Source organism: Sciurus carolinensis, chromosome 12 (genome assembly GCF_902686445.1).
Source record: "Sciurus carolinensis chromosome 12, mSciCar1.2, whole genome shotgun sequence".
Classification (NCBI taxonomy): Eukaryota; Metazoa; Chordata; class Mammalia; order Rodentia; family Sciuridae; genus Sciurus; species Sciurus carolinensis.
In genome coordinates, this window is record NC_062224.1 from 86,135,475 (window position 1) to 86,152,138 (window position 16,664).

Consider the following 16,664-nt stretch of genomic DNA (forward strand, 5'->3'; position numbering starts at 1 on the left):
TCCTTTTATGCTGAACTCCCTGGGGTCATGGCCCATCAGGCCGGGGACTCTCCAAGGTGCTGCTAGCAAAGCCTCTCCCCACCCCGGGAACCCTTGCAGAGGGAGCTGGGCTAGCAGCGTGCTCCTTACTTGGCCCTGCCCAGCCCCCACCCGGCCTAGCAGCACTCACTTGGAGCTGGCTCTTGAGTGGCCAAAGGACAGGTCCTTGTTGCAGGAGATAGGTGGCACATAGACAGGGTCCTGCTTGGAGGTGCACGAGGGTGGGCGCACCGGGCACTTCTTGATGGCCTTTTGACCGCTGCAGGTGCTGTAAAAGCTGTAGCGGTTCTGGGTGGTCTTGTGGCCCTTGCTGCCCAGGGTGCCCTTGCGCAGGGTGCCCCTTGGATCGCAGTAGAGGTCGGGCTCGCTGCGGCTCGCCTTGATTTTCTGCATGAAGCAGATGTCACTGCCTGCACCGGTGGTGTTGCAGCTCCCGCGGGGGTAGTACCGGTTCCAGTTCTCCATCTGACTGTAGGAGCTGAAGCGCCTGTTGTCCTGCTCCCGCTTGAGCGTCCCATTGTAGATCTGGTCAGGGAGAGGGGGAAAGCTCAGTCAAGCTTCCTGACAGGGGAGAGACATTTCTTATTCATTTTCCAAGTTAGCATAAATACATGTTATGGTCTTCAAGTATAATTTCACTTTAGAATGGGGCTCTGCTTATTTTCAGCAGAGTGTGAAAAGAGCATATGATATAGAAACAGCTGTGTGGCCTTGGGTGAGTTACTTAATATCTCTGTGTCTCGTTTCCTCCTCAGGAATGCTAGCTCCTTCCTGGAAGGGATCCTGCTGACCACAGGACACTGCCCCCACCATAACGTTCAGAGAGTCCAAGAATGTTTGGAGAGGAAGGAACTATAGTCATAATCTGCTATATTTTTGAACAGTGAATTTAGACCCCTTATGGATTATGTCACTTAGGATATTGTGCTCAGCATTGTTAAAAATACAGAATTGAGCAATATACCTGGGAATAGAAAATACCAGAGTGCGATGAATGTAATAATGACACACATTGTTTTGTGAAGAGTGAGCGGCTGCTGGATTGCGGCATAAAATGTACTCCTTACTGTGGGGATCCAGTCCAGAAAGTCTGTCAGCCACCGATCTGGCCACAGAGTTCGGTGGGGAATTGCAGACCCAGAGAGAAGAAGGCCTTCCAACAGTCATTCCACAAGGCAAGGACGAAACCAAGACTTGACCTTGAATCTCAAGACCTGGCCTCATCACCTTGAGCCATTCCCAGATGCCAGCAGCTTCTGACACTGCCACTCTCTTTGGTCACTTGCACCTAGTGCTTGGAAACTTATATCCTGGCCAGGACTGTTTCCCACAATTATTTTCTGTGACAGTCTTCATGTTGCTTCCTCTCTGCAAGGGCAAGAAGCAATTAGTAATAGGTCCTCTAGGGAGAAACTATCAAAGACTGAAAAGGGACGGTGTTCTTGTTCCCTGAGTGCTCTGTTTAAGGGACTGCTTGCTAGGGGCCACCTGCAACAAGGAGGTGGGCCCCAGGGGGCTGCAGGGAGGGGCACAGGTTGGACCTCCAGGTTTTGCTTTTGGGCTACCAGGAGGGAGAAGCTGGGCAGAGGCTCAATCCAAAAGGACATCAGACCAGGGACAACAAGGCGCCCTGGCTCTGTGCGAGCTCCTCGGGGAGTTAGCCTCCACAGGAGGTGCCTGCGGAGGCTTGGTGGGAATTAACTCTGGGACAAAACTGTCCAAGGAGAACTTTCCCAGGAGCTCACAAGCTGGTGGGTCTGGCCTGCTGGGACTTGCTCTCAGACTAGAGGATCAACACTGAGCCTGATAAAATGTCTCCATACAGGTGCTGACTTGGGACTCACCTTTGCTGGGATGAGACAGGGCCAAGTTCAGCCCAGATCCTCCCTGCCCCACCCAGAGAGAAGGGCAGAGAGAGAAGGGGGGTGGGGGGAGAACGAGAGGGAGAGAGCATGGGGTGAGGTTGGGGGGAGAGAAAATGAGAGGGAATGAGAAAGAATGTGTGTGTGTGTGTGTGTGTGTGTGTGTGTGTGTGTGTGTGTGTTGGGAAGGTCCTTAGGGAACTGGGCAGTTCTCCAGAATGCAGGACCTGGCCACACAGAATTAGAGAGGAGCTGTCCTTCCGCTGGTCTCCGTTCAGTTCTGCAGGGGAGCACAGAGAACAGGAAGTTCTCATGTTCAGCTCCCAGAAAGAGGGGTGTCAAGCTACTCATTGGAAGTGGTATTCAAGAGGAAGAAGCCACAGGCTGTTAACCTTGGCAGAGGCAAAGCTCGTCCCCTTCACCCACACACCCAGCTGTGCACTCAGACAGGTGCGATCTTCCCCAAACTGGGTCAAACCAAGCACCCCCAAAGGGAACTGGTGTGTGGAGGTCGAGAGGCAGAAGCAGACAGTCACAAGGCCGAGGCTAGGGGAGCAGCGTTCTGAGCACCAGACACGGAATGGGCACCTTGCAGACGACATGCAAAATATGCAAGGAGGCTACATTCTGAGTCTTCTCAGGGCCAGGAGGGTGGCAGATGGCATCTGAGAAGGAAAGACCAGTGCTCCTAAATGGCAGGCTAAGCCTTGGGAGGAAATGCAACAAGGAGCTCCCTTGTTCTCAGTAAATGATACACCTGGTCGTCATCGCAGACACTGATGAGGAGTCCAGACGCTGTCCTGGCCCAAACCCAGCAAAGATGCCATCACGCTGATTAAGCCTGACAGAGGCTTCAGCCTCTACTCCCCTGTGCTGGGAAAAGGAGCGGCAGGAAGCCCTGGCGGGTCACAGCGAGGGTGGGCTGCCCTAAGGAATGGGTGCTGGCTGCACCTGCAAGGGAGCAGGCAGGGTGCCCGAGGAAGGGATGTCCAGCCTTGGGACTGATTTTCCAGCCTCCACGTCAGCCACACCCCGGTGGCATCGCCCACTCCTAGAAACTCCACCCAGCTTGCGGAGGCACTGTGGTGGTGGGCTCTGTTGTATGGTGACTAAGGACAGTTCTAAGTAGCTTTCCCTCATCACTGCGTCCCTTGGCTATCACCTTGACGAGCAGGAGACAAACTTAGCTAGACCCTGTCCCCCTGCTCCAGTTCCAGGAGCAGGCCTGGGTTCCCTCCATTGCTCAGATGAGGCAGGCCTCCTTTAGATCTCCCTGCACAGGTGGCCTGAGATCAGCTTTGACCTGCAGCCTAAGTATTCCTCAAGCCACGGGGCTGGGACATACAGAGCAGAAGACCCAGTGATCGAGAACACCGATGCTGGGACGGGACTGCCCTGGCTATGCCATTGGCCTGATGGGTGTGGCCTTGGGCCAGTGACTTAAGCTCAGTATGCCTCAGTTTCTTCATCTGTATAACTAGGGTTATAATTGCACTCAACATACAGGGTCACTGGGAGAAGTCAATGGACTAATGTTTGTAAAGCATCTAGGACAGTATGTGACACAAATGTTTGTTCAATGGAGACATCTGTATCCTTTTGACTCTCAGACTGGGGACAGGCTGGCTGCCTTTAGGCTCTGGCTGAGGGTTTGACATCATCCACCCCACACCTGAAGAAGCTGCCAGGTTAGCACAGAGGGGATCAACCCCGGAAGCCAGCAGAGCCCAGGAAGGAAATGCACCCAGGATTCAGAGCCCCATCTGGTCTTACTCCAGGGCACACAACCAGCCCAACTATGTTCAGAAGAATGGGGGCACCTGGAGCCCCGAGATGGCACACCCAGAGTGAAGCCAAGCTGTGTGTTGGAAAGATGCAGTGTTACGAGGTGCTCATGAGGGTGCTGTTAGCATCTGTGGCAGGACAATTCTTCATTGTGCAACAGGCCCCAAGTGTCAAAGGATGTTTAGTGACCCTGGCCTCCAGGCCCTAAATGCTAACAATACCTTGCAATCATTGTGACTAGCAAAAAGGTCCCTCCCACATTTCCAAACACTGTCTTCCATGTCTCAAGTGAACAGCTGCAGCCAAAAGAAAATGTGCGGGCAGCAGAGTGCAGATGTGCCCACAGCAGGTGGGAGAGCTTTGTTGCTAATGCCAGTCTCCAGCCACACCCCCACAGGTGGATAGTGATCTGTTGGCAGCCTCCTGTTCTTTGAATACAAAGGACAGTGACACACACACACACACACACATGCGCGCGCGCGCCATGTTTGGTTATCTCATGCTTCCTTGGGAAACTCCAGCCTCAGGTGGGATGGCCCATGAATGAGAATATTCTAGACTAGGCACTCAACTTCCTGGGAGCAGAGGTGACCATTCAACCAGACAGAAGACTAGACTGGACAGCCAGGATGCAGTTAAGGTTGCACCCAGAGGCATGTTTCTCCACTTGGGAGACCAGTGGGCTCTTGAGGGTCCACCCTGGAATTCATAGCCCAACGCAGGCCAGGGAAGGCTGCTTTAGCAGGAGTCTCCTCTAGTGAGTCTCTGCTCTGCTCAAGGTTCTGTCAATGACCTGGGTCATGTGACTCAAATGCCTTTCTTCCTTCCTCCCCTTCCTTCTTGGAGAAGTACGGTGTTTCAGCTCTCTTCCTGTTCCTCTTTAAGTCGGGAAGCTCTCTGAGGCCCACCCCTTACTTTGCAGGCAAGTCCTAGAGGGTGACTGGACCTAAGTAAAGCAATCCCAGCCCAAGATCCAGGGTCTCAAAGACTAGGATGTAGGTAACTTCCCCTGGAGAGAGAACCGTGCAGTCTGAAGAGACTTCCACATAAGAGCTCCTGTGTGTCCAAGGTCATAGGACAGGACAGGAACTAACCATTCAGGAAAAGGTGGTATCTTTCTGTCCTTCCATCTGAGAATCCTTTCCCCGCTTTGCACCCCCAACGCCCAGACTGTGGTCCTGGCTCTCCTCAGGTTACTCATGGGTCCCTCCAGTGCTCTGCCATCACCTCCACCCTCCTCAGACAAAGCTAACTTGACCTTGCTGGAGAGTCTAAGGTGTCTCTGCTACTTCCAAGGCAAGTTATTCCTGGGCCCAGGCTGTCTGTCCGGCCATCTCTTCTCCTCCCCACACATTCCCTTTGACCCGACCCCACCCTACTTCCAGATATCGGCAGTGTTGCGAGTTGAAATTCTCCCCGCGCATGCCCAGTGTCCGAGGCCTTGTAGTCTCTCTATTGCTAATGTAGGTTCTGTCATTCTTCCAGACTCTCCGGGGCACAGATGCCCTTTATTGTGCCTAGAACAGGGGTGGACTCACAGCAAGTGCTCATGGAAAGGGATCCTGGGACTGGCCAGGAGAATTTGTGCTGGGGATGGGCATTCTGGTCACTGATGGGATTCCCACAACCTCCAGCGTGCAGCGGAGCCTCCAGAAGCACAGGGAGCTGCGAGGGAGGCAGGAAGGCCCTGGACGGGGTGAGCCTGCCTGGTGTGCAGCGTAGCCTGCGTTCAGCCCACCATGGTCTAGGATTCTTCCCTCTACCCCCTGACTTGGGTGACAGCCACTGGCTGGCCGAGCCCAGAGAGTTCTATTCTAGCCATGGCTGACTGAACAGAAGCTGCCTGGTTCTCTGGGAGCTCCGAATGTGCTGCGCAGGCCAAGATGAAAAGAGTGTCTGTGTCCCCAGCTATTAGCCCATTTTGAAACCAAGCTTCTGCCAGCAAGGTGGGGCTGGCCAAACCGGCTCTCCCACAGGACACACCCTACTCTGCCCTGGGAGTCACACGCCCAGCAGAGTGCCCAACACAGCCATCTTCAGAAAGGCAGTCTCCCCATGCCCTCTTCATGAAAGCGGGCACACACACGAATTCACAGGGTCTTCACGCCGCGTGGCCTGGGGAGGGCTCTCTTGAGAAAGAACTTTGATTGAAATCCCCTTGATGACAGGTTCCATTTGCTATTTTTCTAGCCCCCACCATTGCCATTCAGTGCCCACCGAGGGGCCCTTCTGCAATATGCACACAGAAGCCATCTTTCATCTTACTGGGGCTTCGGTTGGGCTTGGGGGACTGGACAGAGCTAGCCTGTCTTTAGCAGCAAGGTGCACATCACACCCAGCTGGGCAGCTCTTCTCTGAGCTTCTCTACTGGCTGGCAGAGCTCAGGTCCTCTCCCAGCATGGTGCTCTGGAGGGGCACGTGGAACCAGGGAGGTTGGCACCAGAGGGAAGGTGGCTGCTTACGTGGATGTCTGAGTCAGCATGGGAGCCACCAGGGTCTGAATCACCAAAGATGGGACTTCAGCAGGAAAGTGTCACTCCCTGATTCCTCTGGGCATGGATCCTTCTCATGAAGCAGGGGCGCCACCCTGGGATGAGCCTCTTTTCCTTTACTTGGCACACTGCTTTGGACAAGGCAGTCACACAGTTCAGAAACCCTGAGGTCTGGGCAAAGAGCAATCCTACTTGGCCTTGGAGGAGGACATGGTGGTGGGCCTCACTGTGGAATCCTCCAAGACAGAGAGGAGCTGTGCCTGCCATTCCATCATCAGGACCCTGAGATCATCAGTGCCTATAGGACACAATGCCAGAAACCACCTGAATGGCATTTGTGAACTGAAGGGCAGTGGCTGGTGGACAATCATGTCTGTCTATCAAGAGGAGGCACAAAAGCAACCCGACAGCCCAGTGCTGGGGTGGGCAGAGTTTGTCACCTGAATTTTTTAAATGTAAAACCAGGAGTGTTGAAGACCATCGTGAGAGTATAGACTTTACTAGAAACCTCGTTAATAACGGTCAGCATCTTTTATACTCTCCAAAGGGTAGAAACTCTTAGTATGCATCCATCAGCAAATGCTGACAAACATTTGTGGATAACGGAGGACATGTTTCCTAAAGTTTTCAGGTAACTGAAGTCAGATAGAAAAGACCTACAAAGCTCCAGGCTGCAGCCTGGGGGTATTCAGGGAGGTCAGGAATCTGGGGTAAAGGCTTGGACTCTTGGGCTCCAAGGGGTTCAGAACCATAGGAGTTCCTGGTGTCCAGTGGAAGGGGCCCAGCTGCAAGCAGACGCTCGGTAACATCTGCTGTCTGAACCATTAACTGCGCCAACCACATCACCCAGCTTTCTCTGCACCCTGCACCCTGCCAGGTCTCTAAACCACAGGAGAGCAGATCCTCTGAAGTGCTCCCTCCACTTGGAAGCAGTAAGTCTTCTCAGTTCTGGATACTTAGGCAATAAGAGCCTAAGGTTTCCTATATAGGTATCTGTTTCCTTCCAGAAGGGGACTCCCAGGCAGGTGTCTGTCACTACAGATGCAGCTGACAAACCCCTGGTCGTTGGCCATCTCTTCCATGAGCTCAGACAAGTTGGAGACCTGGCTGTCCAGCCTTCCAGGAGCCCCATGTTCTGTGGTCTTGGCTTCTGGCTTCTGAGTTCCAGCATCCAGTGATGAGTCATCGCAGGGAGGGAAAGGTGAGGGAGCCATCCCAACATGAAATAACGCCGGGAGTCTTGGATGATGGGCCAGCTCCCCAGGAGAGCACACTTGAAGGTCAGAATGACCCCCTGGGCCAGCTCCCCTGTCCCATGCTGGCACATCAGTGGGAGGCTGGCCGTGCACGGAGCCCGAAGGCATTTCCCAATCCCACGAAGAGGAGGACCAGAGCCTCGGGGTGGAAGCATCCTGAAGGGCAGACTCTTATCTTGCCCTAAAGAACTGCCTGGAGACCCAGTGGTGTAAAGAATCCACCTGATTAGATAGTCAAGAACCTCGCACATGAAGGGAGGGACACTTGACCAGACTCTCCAGTGCTGGGGTAACAGATCTTCCCCATTACCCAATGCGGAGCAGGTGTGCATGTGCATACACACACCTGAACGCACACTCACACACTGCTGCACGCACGGCCCACCTACTTACATGGGACACACACTTTTCCAGGGGTGGACTCAGGTAAGGAAGGTCTTTTGAAGTCTCTCGAGCGTGTCCTAGAGTGCCTTAGCAGGGTTGGTGCTTTACAGTGTGCAGAGGGCTTCCTCCTGAGCCTCGCAGCACCACCTACTCTCCCACCTGTCAATGAGGTGTCAGGGCAGAGAACTGTGAGCCCACGAAACTTGTAGAACTTGAGGCTTGTCCAAAGCCATGGGGCTAAGATGGCAGGCCCTGACCAAAGCCTGGTCTCTGACCTCTCTCCTAGGCCCTGCCACTAAAGCCTGGTGACTGGAGCAAGGTCTAAATGGTGAAGAGTTCCCTCTCTAGGAACTCTACCAGTGTCTCTGGCCAGTTGCTGTCCCAACTCCAAGAAGACCCCCTCTCCAGGCATGCCAGGTCTAGGAGGTACATGTTCCTTCTGGCTGGTTGTTGAAGTCCTTGGAGATGTTCAAGGGTTAGAGGTATGGTTTGGTGGTAGAGCACTTGCCTAGCATGCATGAGGCCCTGGGTTCCATCCCTAGTAAAAAAGGATGAGGAGGAGGAGGAGGAGGAGGAGGAGGAGGAGGGAATGAAGAGCATAGTTGCTCCACTGTGTGACACAATTCTACTAGTATACCAAAGATATGGACTGAAAGCCACTTTGGCCCAAGAGATGCATGTGGCAAGGGGACCCTGTGATCCTAGAACCATAAGAACAGTGGTAGGGGACAGAGACTGGCTCATGTCCCTTAACCACACTCTACTGCAGATGCACCACTGCACAGACCCCAGCTGGGCTGCACACATAGGGGCTGGTAACAGAGGCTGAACCCTAGAGTCTCCTGGAAGTACTCAAGTCTTGCTGAGGTTCAAGTTCAGGGAGCTGGGCCACTCCACTCCAAGTTCCTAGAGAGATCAGGAATTGGGAGGTGGGATGGAGGGATGGGTCACTGACTGGCACTGAGCACCCCACTCTGTCCCCAGCACTCCTGAGAGGAGCTGAGGGTCATAAGAGAATGTGGAAGAAGCTAGGGGATTTCCTCTCCAGGTGGACAATCATCCCGTTAAGCTCAGTGCTCAGCAAGCCCCGATGGCGCGGAAGCTGCAGAGTCAGAAACAACATCTTAACCTGCTCTGTTGAGAGAAGTATTCAGCCAGGTGTGGGCAGGTGGCCTGGGTGAGGGGCAGGGCCTCAGTTGAGTGCTTTCCTCCTCGGCCCTCTGCCTGACCTACTGGACCATTGTGGTAAAACCACCACCCTAAAACATTAGCTAATGTCCCCAAGTCTCCCCCGTGTGCTGCCGTGCACCATTGGTGGCTGCGAGGTGACTTTAGGGGACTCAATAACATGGCAATAACTAACACTGAAGCACCCAGAAAGCTCTTTGCTTTTCCATTTGGAAAACCACAAAGAGAAAACTAGGTGGGAGGCAGGATGTTTCCTCAGTACTTGCCAACCTCCCTTTCTGAGCAAAACCAACCAAAATTTTCAACCAGGTAAACCTACCTCGCTAGAATTATATCATATTCTGTTTCTTCCTATTAATTATTTGTTGTTAAGATCATGGTTAGTCTTCCTTTATGGCAAAGAATTCTGGTTTTTCTCTTTAAAAATTTTTTTTTTCATTTGAGTTAGTGATATAGTTTCCTTTCAAAAGAAATTCAGGGAAATCTTAAAGTAATTCCTTGAAAAACAGGTAAATAACAGTTGGTATGATGATTTGGGGAAAACTGTGACATCAGAGGGCCATGACCCAATGTTCAGGCAACATGAAGGCCCACAGTGGCAAAGGGAGTGCCGTGTGGCAGTGGGGAGAGAAGCTGGTCAAAGAGTTGGGGGACTGGGTTCCAGTCCTGGTTCTTCCCTTGTCTAGCTGTGCAGCCTTGTGCAACCAGCTTACCTCTCTGAACCTCAGTTTCCCCAACTACAGACTGTCCTGTAAGGCTTCTGACATCTGGCAGTCTACAGTTCAGCCCTTGCTGAAGTCACAGCCTCCTTCCTGGCCAATCTCAGCCCTGTCTTTTGTCCTCCCAGGCCCCGCCCTGGTGGGTAAGGTGGGGGTGGGAGGGGAGGAGCTGCTGCTGGTCTCTCCCCACCTGTGTCTCTATGCCCCCCCCCCCCCCCCCCCCCCCCCCCCCCCCCCCCCCGCCTCCTGATATGATTTTGTTTTCAGCTGAGTTTGTGCTCCTGGGGCAGGCAGGCCTCGCAGAGACTTGCCAGGGCCCTGGGGGAGAAAGCTGAGCCTCACCCTAGCAAGGGTGGGGATGGCCCTCCCGCCCACTTGGGAAATGCTGCTGCATTTGTCTCTCTGGGGCCCGGTCACAAGAGAAAAATTCCCAAAGCAGCAGAGAACCAGCAGAAGACTTGGCATCCCCAACCCCCACTTGGTTTCAGTGACCCTTCTTGGTGTCCCCTGTTTCTGTGGCCTCCAGCTTTCCCAGCAAGGCAGAAGAACAGACTCCCTTTTCTCCCCAACCCCTGCCTTGCTGGTCCTTCTTCCCCTCACTTTTCACACCCGACCTCAAGTCCACGGGGACTCAGTTCTGCCAAATCTACCTGTGAGTACCAGGCGAGCCCCTGCGCTGTTCCGAAGCTTAATTTCCTGCAAATCACTGGAATGACAACACCTGGTTCCCTACTGATCTCACACAGGAGGAAGGATCAGGCAGAGACGTGAGGGTACGAGGGTCTGAATCTGTGTAGATCCAAAACGCTCCACTAGCTCAAAGGGTCATCGAACTAACAGGGTTCCAAGGACGTGAGAGCTGACTAGGAGAATGCGGCCCAGGCTGAGTCACAGCCCGCACCACTTACTACCGAGACCCCAGGAGCCCCGTTCCCAAATCTCCGAGATTCCCGGCACTACGCTTGGGGATCACCTGGGCCGACCCCTTCATTTACAGAGGAAGCAGGTCTGCAGAGGTTTAAGTCAGCCTGTGCTGTGAGATTTCGCTGCTAATTATATCCTCTCATATGCTGTCATTCCATCTGCTCGTTGTTCTTAACTATATTGTAAGGACTCTACAGACTTGTTAGTTGTGCCATTTTTTGCCCCTCCCCCAAGGAACCCCAAACAAGACTCCACTAATTTCTTCTGGAGTGAAATAAAGAAACTTAAAATTACCCTCCATTCTTCAAATCTTCACTCTAAAGTTTCAGAGGCTACACTTGAAATATGTGACACTGGGATTGCGGGGAGAAGAGAGAAATAGTTAAGTTTTCCAGAAACTTCCTTTTGCGGGGAAGGCACTATCCTATTCTCTTTGGCCAGAGAATTCATCCGCCTCCCAGTACTTGGTCAGAACGGAAGCGACTGAGCCCCTGGTGTATTAATCCAGGTATGAGTGTGCCCAGCCTGGCCAGAAGCTCAGGGCTCTCCACAAGTGGACAGGTTTCTGTCATCTCAGTGAAGAGTGGCGCTCCTTCCTGCCATCCTTCTGAGACTGTCTGTGACTGTGTCCTGGGCTGGCTCTGCCTGATATTTCCCCAAAAGCCATGCGGCTGTCATACTGCATTTCTTGGCAGTGACATTTCTCCCTGAAAAATCTGCCAAATTGCCCAGGCTTCCTCCCGCTTCCCCACAAGAGACCCCACACCCAGGACCAGGACCTTGAGGCTCTGCTGCTCCTCATCAGGCCAGAGTATGGGGGAGGGTTAACATGCTCAGTTCTGAGGCACATGGGGAGTTCCAGGCCCTTTGTGATTGGCTGCAGGAGAGAGAGGCTGGCAAGACCGCTGGAGGTGGCTACGCACTAGCAGCTGCCCGCCTCAGGATGATGCCCATTTTTGTAAATAGTCAGAAAAGCACTGTGGGGCCACAGCCCCAGGCCTAGGAGCACTCCTCCTCCACCCTCCATCCCTTGGTTGGACAACTCTCTTCTTCTTTTCTTTCATATCCAGTTCAAAGTTCAGTTCCCTCAGGAGCCTGTCTCATTTTCCTCCTGGAGGACAGCATTTGCATGTAATCACCGGAACATGCACTCCTCCTTTGTAGGCCCCCAGCACTGACACCGAGTTGGGGGCATCCTCCTTGTCTCCCTCAAGGAAGGACAGAGTACGATGTCAGAGCTGCCCAGACGCTGAGCAGCCGCCTAATGTTGCTGACGATACACCCGAGGCCCAGGAGGAAGAGGGCCCACGCCAGACACCCCAGGGCAGTCATGGAGAATCAGCCCCTGGACCAGTTTCTCCCTTCTCTCTACTGAACAGGCATCCCTGGCTGACCCAGTCTTCAGTCAGGAGAAGGGACCTCAAGTCACACTTGCTCTTCCCATGGAGGGAAAAGCAGGCACAGAAAGGAAGCTCCTGAGTTTGTCCCCAATCCTAAGGATGTCACAAGCTTCTCAGGGTGGCTTATAAAGGAGAGCCCATGTCCAAGGGACTGTCCAGACATAGATAGTTGCCATATACTTCTGCTACACAGTTTAAATATAGGGAGTGTCCCCGTGGCAGTGATTTGTCTGTGCAAACATACCACACGCTCGGCCACCGCCTTCTCCAGGGAGGGCGCCCCTGGGAGCCTCCCTGTCAACTCTCTCTCACTTACCTCCGTTCTCTCTCTGAGGCACATTCTGTCCCTTGGCAAGTAGAATCATTGCCTTTTCTTGTTGGGTGAGAGCCTAGGGCCCTTGCGGGACCCTCCTATCTCCTAGGGCTGGGTGGGAGTGAGTCATGAGCTGGCAGCAGGGACACTGAGTTGGCAAACACATCAATCACTCCCTCATGGAGCAGGATCTGTGCCTGCATGGGAGCAGGAGGCTGCAGTCTAGTCTCTCTTCCTCTCACCTGGACTTTTCAAGAAAAGACAGAGGCCCAGCCAGCGCTGTCAAAGGAGCCCAGCTCACACGCCTGGACCGCGGCGCTCAGAGTTGAGAAGGGGCGGGGTCGGGGGCAGAGGAGAGGGTTGAGTCTCAGTTTTAATTCAGCGTAGTTACTCAGCAGAGCTATTTGCTGTGCCTCAGTTTCCCCCTCTGTAAAGCTAAAGTAAATGCAGTCTTACTCTCCCTCCTCTTGTAACGGCTAATTAACTGGTGCCTGGAGATGCTCAGATGAAAGCAGAGAGGAAGTGCGAAGCCTTCATCCAGCTGGAGGCCTGAAGCAGAAATCTGGGCCGGAGGAGCTGACACTGCTTCTGACCCTGGAGAGACCATGGGTTTGGCTTTGGGGCCCTGCAGCTACTGAGTCAGCTTTCAAGCTACACAAAACCCTAAATGAGTCCTTGGCTGGGATCAAGTGCAAATGCCTTGCTTCATTGTTGAGAAAACCAGGGCCTAGAGGGGTGAAAGCCCTAGTTTGTAGCAGCCTGACTGAGTCTGGAATCCAGGTCTCCTACTGCTGATCTGATATGTCATATCCATAACTCTCCTACTTGCCTTTGATATAGGAACTTTCAGCCATTTCAGAGGTGGGTAGACTGAGGCTCAGCCGAATTAAGAACTTGACTAGAGTCACACAGCTTGTTCAGGGGAAGAACCAGGACTGGAATCTAAAATCCCTGGCCAAAATCCAGAGCTCATTTCTTCATACCAAGTAGTCTCTGGGCACAACCTCCATTAGCCGTGGATTGGTAAAGACAGTCTCTTTCTGCTGCTTCTAGGACAACGGTCCTGCCATGTTTCTCTCTGGAAGTCCTGCTATAGTACTTGGCCCATGACTCTGTCATGTGGACAGTCAGGCAACATGGCTAACTCTGAGGGTAAAACTACCAAGCTAGAGAGCACTGCATTTGGATTTTCCATCCCTCACTGAAGCCTCATGCAACCACAGCTCCCTCATCTATAATAAGACTCAAACAGGTTGCTTCAGATCCAGAGTGGGCAAGATCAGATCTCCTCCCGGTAAGGGTATCTCCAGCACATGGTCTATAAGTCCCTGTCATGATAGAATCATCAAATACTAACATTCAATTAGGTGAGGAGCTGGGAGGAAGATCTGGTACAGAGGCAGAATTCTCCCTTGATAATGTGCCTGGAGATTCTCACTCTTAAGCTCATCAGGCTGAATTGAACTGAACATGGGTGAGCATGGCAGTCACCACAGCATGCCATGTTCCAGACCTCCTAGCTACTTTCCTCTAAGATTGAGACTGTAGGAAGGATGACCCAGTCCAATTCACAACCAAAGAATATTTTACTTGATATGACTCCCAGAAGAACTGAATGCTCAAGGTGAGCCTCTTAGTTTGAAAATAGAAAAACCCTTTAGCACTAGAGTTGGTAGAAAAGGAGATTTCCATCTTTAAAATATCTTTTTAGTTGTAGATGGGCACAATATCTTTATTTTATTTATGTGGCACTAAGGATCGAACTCAGTGCCTCACACATGCTAGGCAAGTGCTCCACCACTGATTTACAAACTCAGTCCCAGGGATTTCCATCTTAATTCTGTATGCATGCCCTGGGAATCAAGATTATCCACTTGCTTCAGTCTCATTAGGGATGAACCCATGTGATAGAAACCTATTTTCAGCTTTGGAATAGAAGGCTGTGCCTTCCACTGGAGATTCTTACTCTTAAGCATGTCAGGCTGGATTTAACTGAGCATGGTTGAGTGATTTAACAAGGTGGTCACCATGGTATATAGAACCCTGGCTCTAGCTCATCCTGATGTTAGCTGACTCAGAGGAAGGTATTCAAGTGACCCATTATAAGAACAACTAAGATGAGCCAAAATCCTCCATTTTCTCACCAGAGATGGCTGCGGCCTAAAGTAAGTCTTCTTGGGTCCCTAGCATAGGACAAAAATGCTTAAAGGAGTCTTGTTTTTAGTACCCATGATTGCCAGACTTAGCTAATAAAAGCATAGGACATGGAATTATATTTGAATTTCAATAAAACAACAAACAACTTTTCAGTATTACTATGTCCCAAATATTGTTCTTTGGTGTATTTTTTCTGGTAACCCTACTTTGGCTTATAGCCAAGTGAACCCGGCTTGAGTCTAGGAGGGCAAAAGCATGAGGATGCCCTGCTTCTCCTGTGGGAGCTAGGATGGCGCTCAAGGAGAGTAGACTGGTTGGAGAGCAGAGAGGGGAAGAAGAATGAAGGGATTTGAACTCACAGGTCTCCCGAAAGTTCCTAGAACATGGGTGTAGTGTTAAAATCTGAAAATCCTGAAAGCCCATAAAAAGGTCATCACCACAGAAAGGGCATGTCTGGGGGTAACAGGACAAACTCCATCAGCTGGGAGTTAGAGGTCAGGGATGGAGGCTGTACCATTAGGCAGACGTGTGATCTTCAGGGAGTAGTTTGTCCTCTCTGGGTCTGAGTTTCCTCACTGTAAAATGTAAACCCTGTTGGGACTCTTATATCCATGAGTCTGGTTCTGAGGACTGGAGCCTTGGAGCTGAGTCTGTCCATCTGAGAGACCAGGCAGTGGGGCTATGAACGGCCTTATCTTTTGCCCCAACTGGCCAGCTCCCTCCAATCCCTGAGGTCTGCAGGACTCGGGTCCAGCACTGTTCCCCAGCAGATCCTGGTCTCTGAAGGAGGAGGCTGGGGTAGCCAGTAGAAGTCAAGAACTGCCTGCACCAATGACTTTTTTGGACCAGTCTTTTCCTTAACTCCCTCCATGCTTTTTGTATGTCAGACTTTGTTTTAAGCCTTACAAGACTCTCTACAGTCAATACTAAATCTGATATAGGTGATCATAGAATAAAATAGGATGATGATTTTTAAATTAAAAGGTTATTGTTGATTGAATATAAAGCAAAACTATAAGGTAATACTTCATATATTTAAATAAAATATATGTTCATTGGTGACAACAATTTGTCATTTGAGGATGGTTCCATATTTGGAACTGGAGCCAAATCTGAGGAATGAAGTGCTTAAAGTGGGTCAAACACAGGTCATGACAATAAAGAAATAAGAGTTGTTCTTGTATGATTCCTAAAATACGTACACTGAAGACAGCTCTATTTTAAAATGTCAAAGCCAGGAATGGTGTTTTGAGCTTTGTGAGGCAGAGGCAGGATAATTGCTTGAGCTCAGGAATCAGGAAACCAACCTGGGCAACATAGTGAGATCCCATCTCAAAAAAGAAAGAGGGGAAAAAAAAGAATAAAAAATGAAAACATTTGTAGGTTCTAGAAGCATCTTGAGATTTTGAGCAGGCACAGTACTGGTGTAATACTGGAGTGCAGAAACTAATACCTGCACTCTCTCTGTTGACCTCAGTGCTTCTCCCAACTTGACTAGAAGTTCAGTGCGGGCAAAGCCATAGTCTTTTCAACTGTCTCTGCAGTGCACCTCAGTCACTGCCATGCCCCAGCAATTGCCCAATATCATTTGGCTGACTGAGTAAATATGAAGTGTCTGCAGGAAATGGTCCTTCATCAGCTCTCAGAAGCTCCTGAAAACATGCTGACGACGCTCGTGCTGTGGAGCCACACCCTGAGCCCCACGCTCCCTGCCTTCACCTGCCATATTGGTTTCACTAGAGGGTGGGAAATAAAACATTCCATGCCAGTTGTACCATCCATGGGAAAATCCCACAGGCATGGGATTATCTCATGCCACAGATCTCTATTACCATTTTTCCCGCTCTTCTTCTCCCTAAACCTGAACCCCGTTTGGATTTGCCCAGTGCTCAACTGATTATATGTCTGGCTCCAATATCAATTATTCCACTTCCTCTGCTTGGCCCCCCTCCCTCTGCCAAATCCTCGTGTGTGCTCAGCTCTTCCCTGTTCCCATAGCCTCTCCTGAACTGAGAGGAGACGGGACGTGCCTCAGCAGCTACCCTGTCATGAGTCATGTCTGCCATCCTGCCAGCAAAAGAGTGAAGAGGGTGGGGCCTGAGGGTGCGGGGAAGGAAAGGGATTTTCACTGGTTGTCAGAAAATG

At 51.5% G+C, this 16,664-nt stretch overlaps 1 protein-coding gene across 2 annotated transcripts in view; it reads right to left on the reverse strand.

Annotated features, from left to right (window-relative positions):
- The window catches only part of Pkp1 (plakophilin 1), a 46,812-nt gene that overhangs the window by 17,602 nt on the left and 12,546 nt on the right, over window positions 1-16,664 (reverse strand). For both annotated transcript variants that reach the window (XM_047521200.1, XM_047521199.1), the window contains exon 3: window positions 170-564. In XM_047521200.1, the coding sequence (XP_047377156.1) occupies window positions 170-564 (395 nt within the window). The remainder of the gene's footprint in view (window positions 1-169; window positions 565-16,664) is intronic.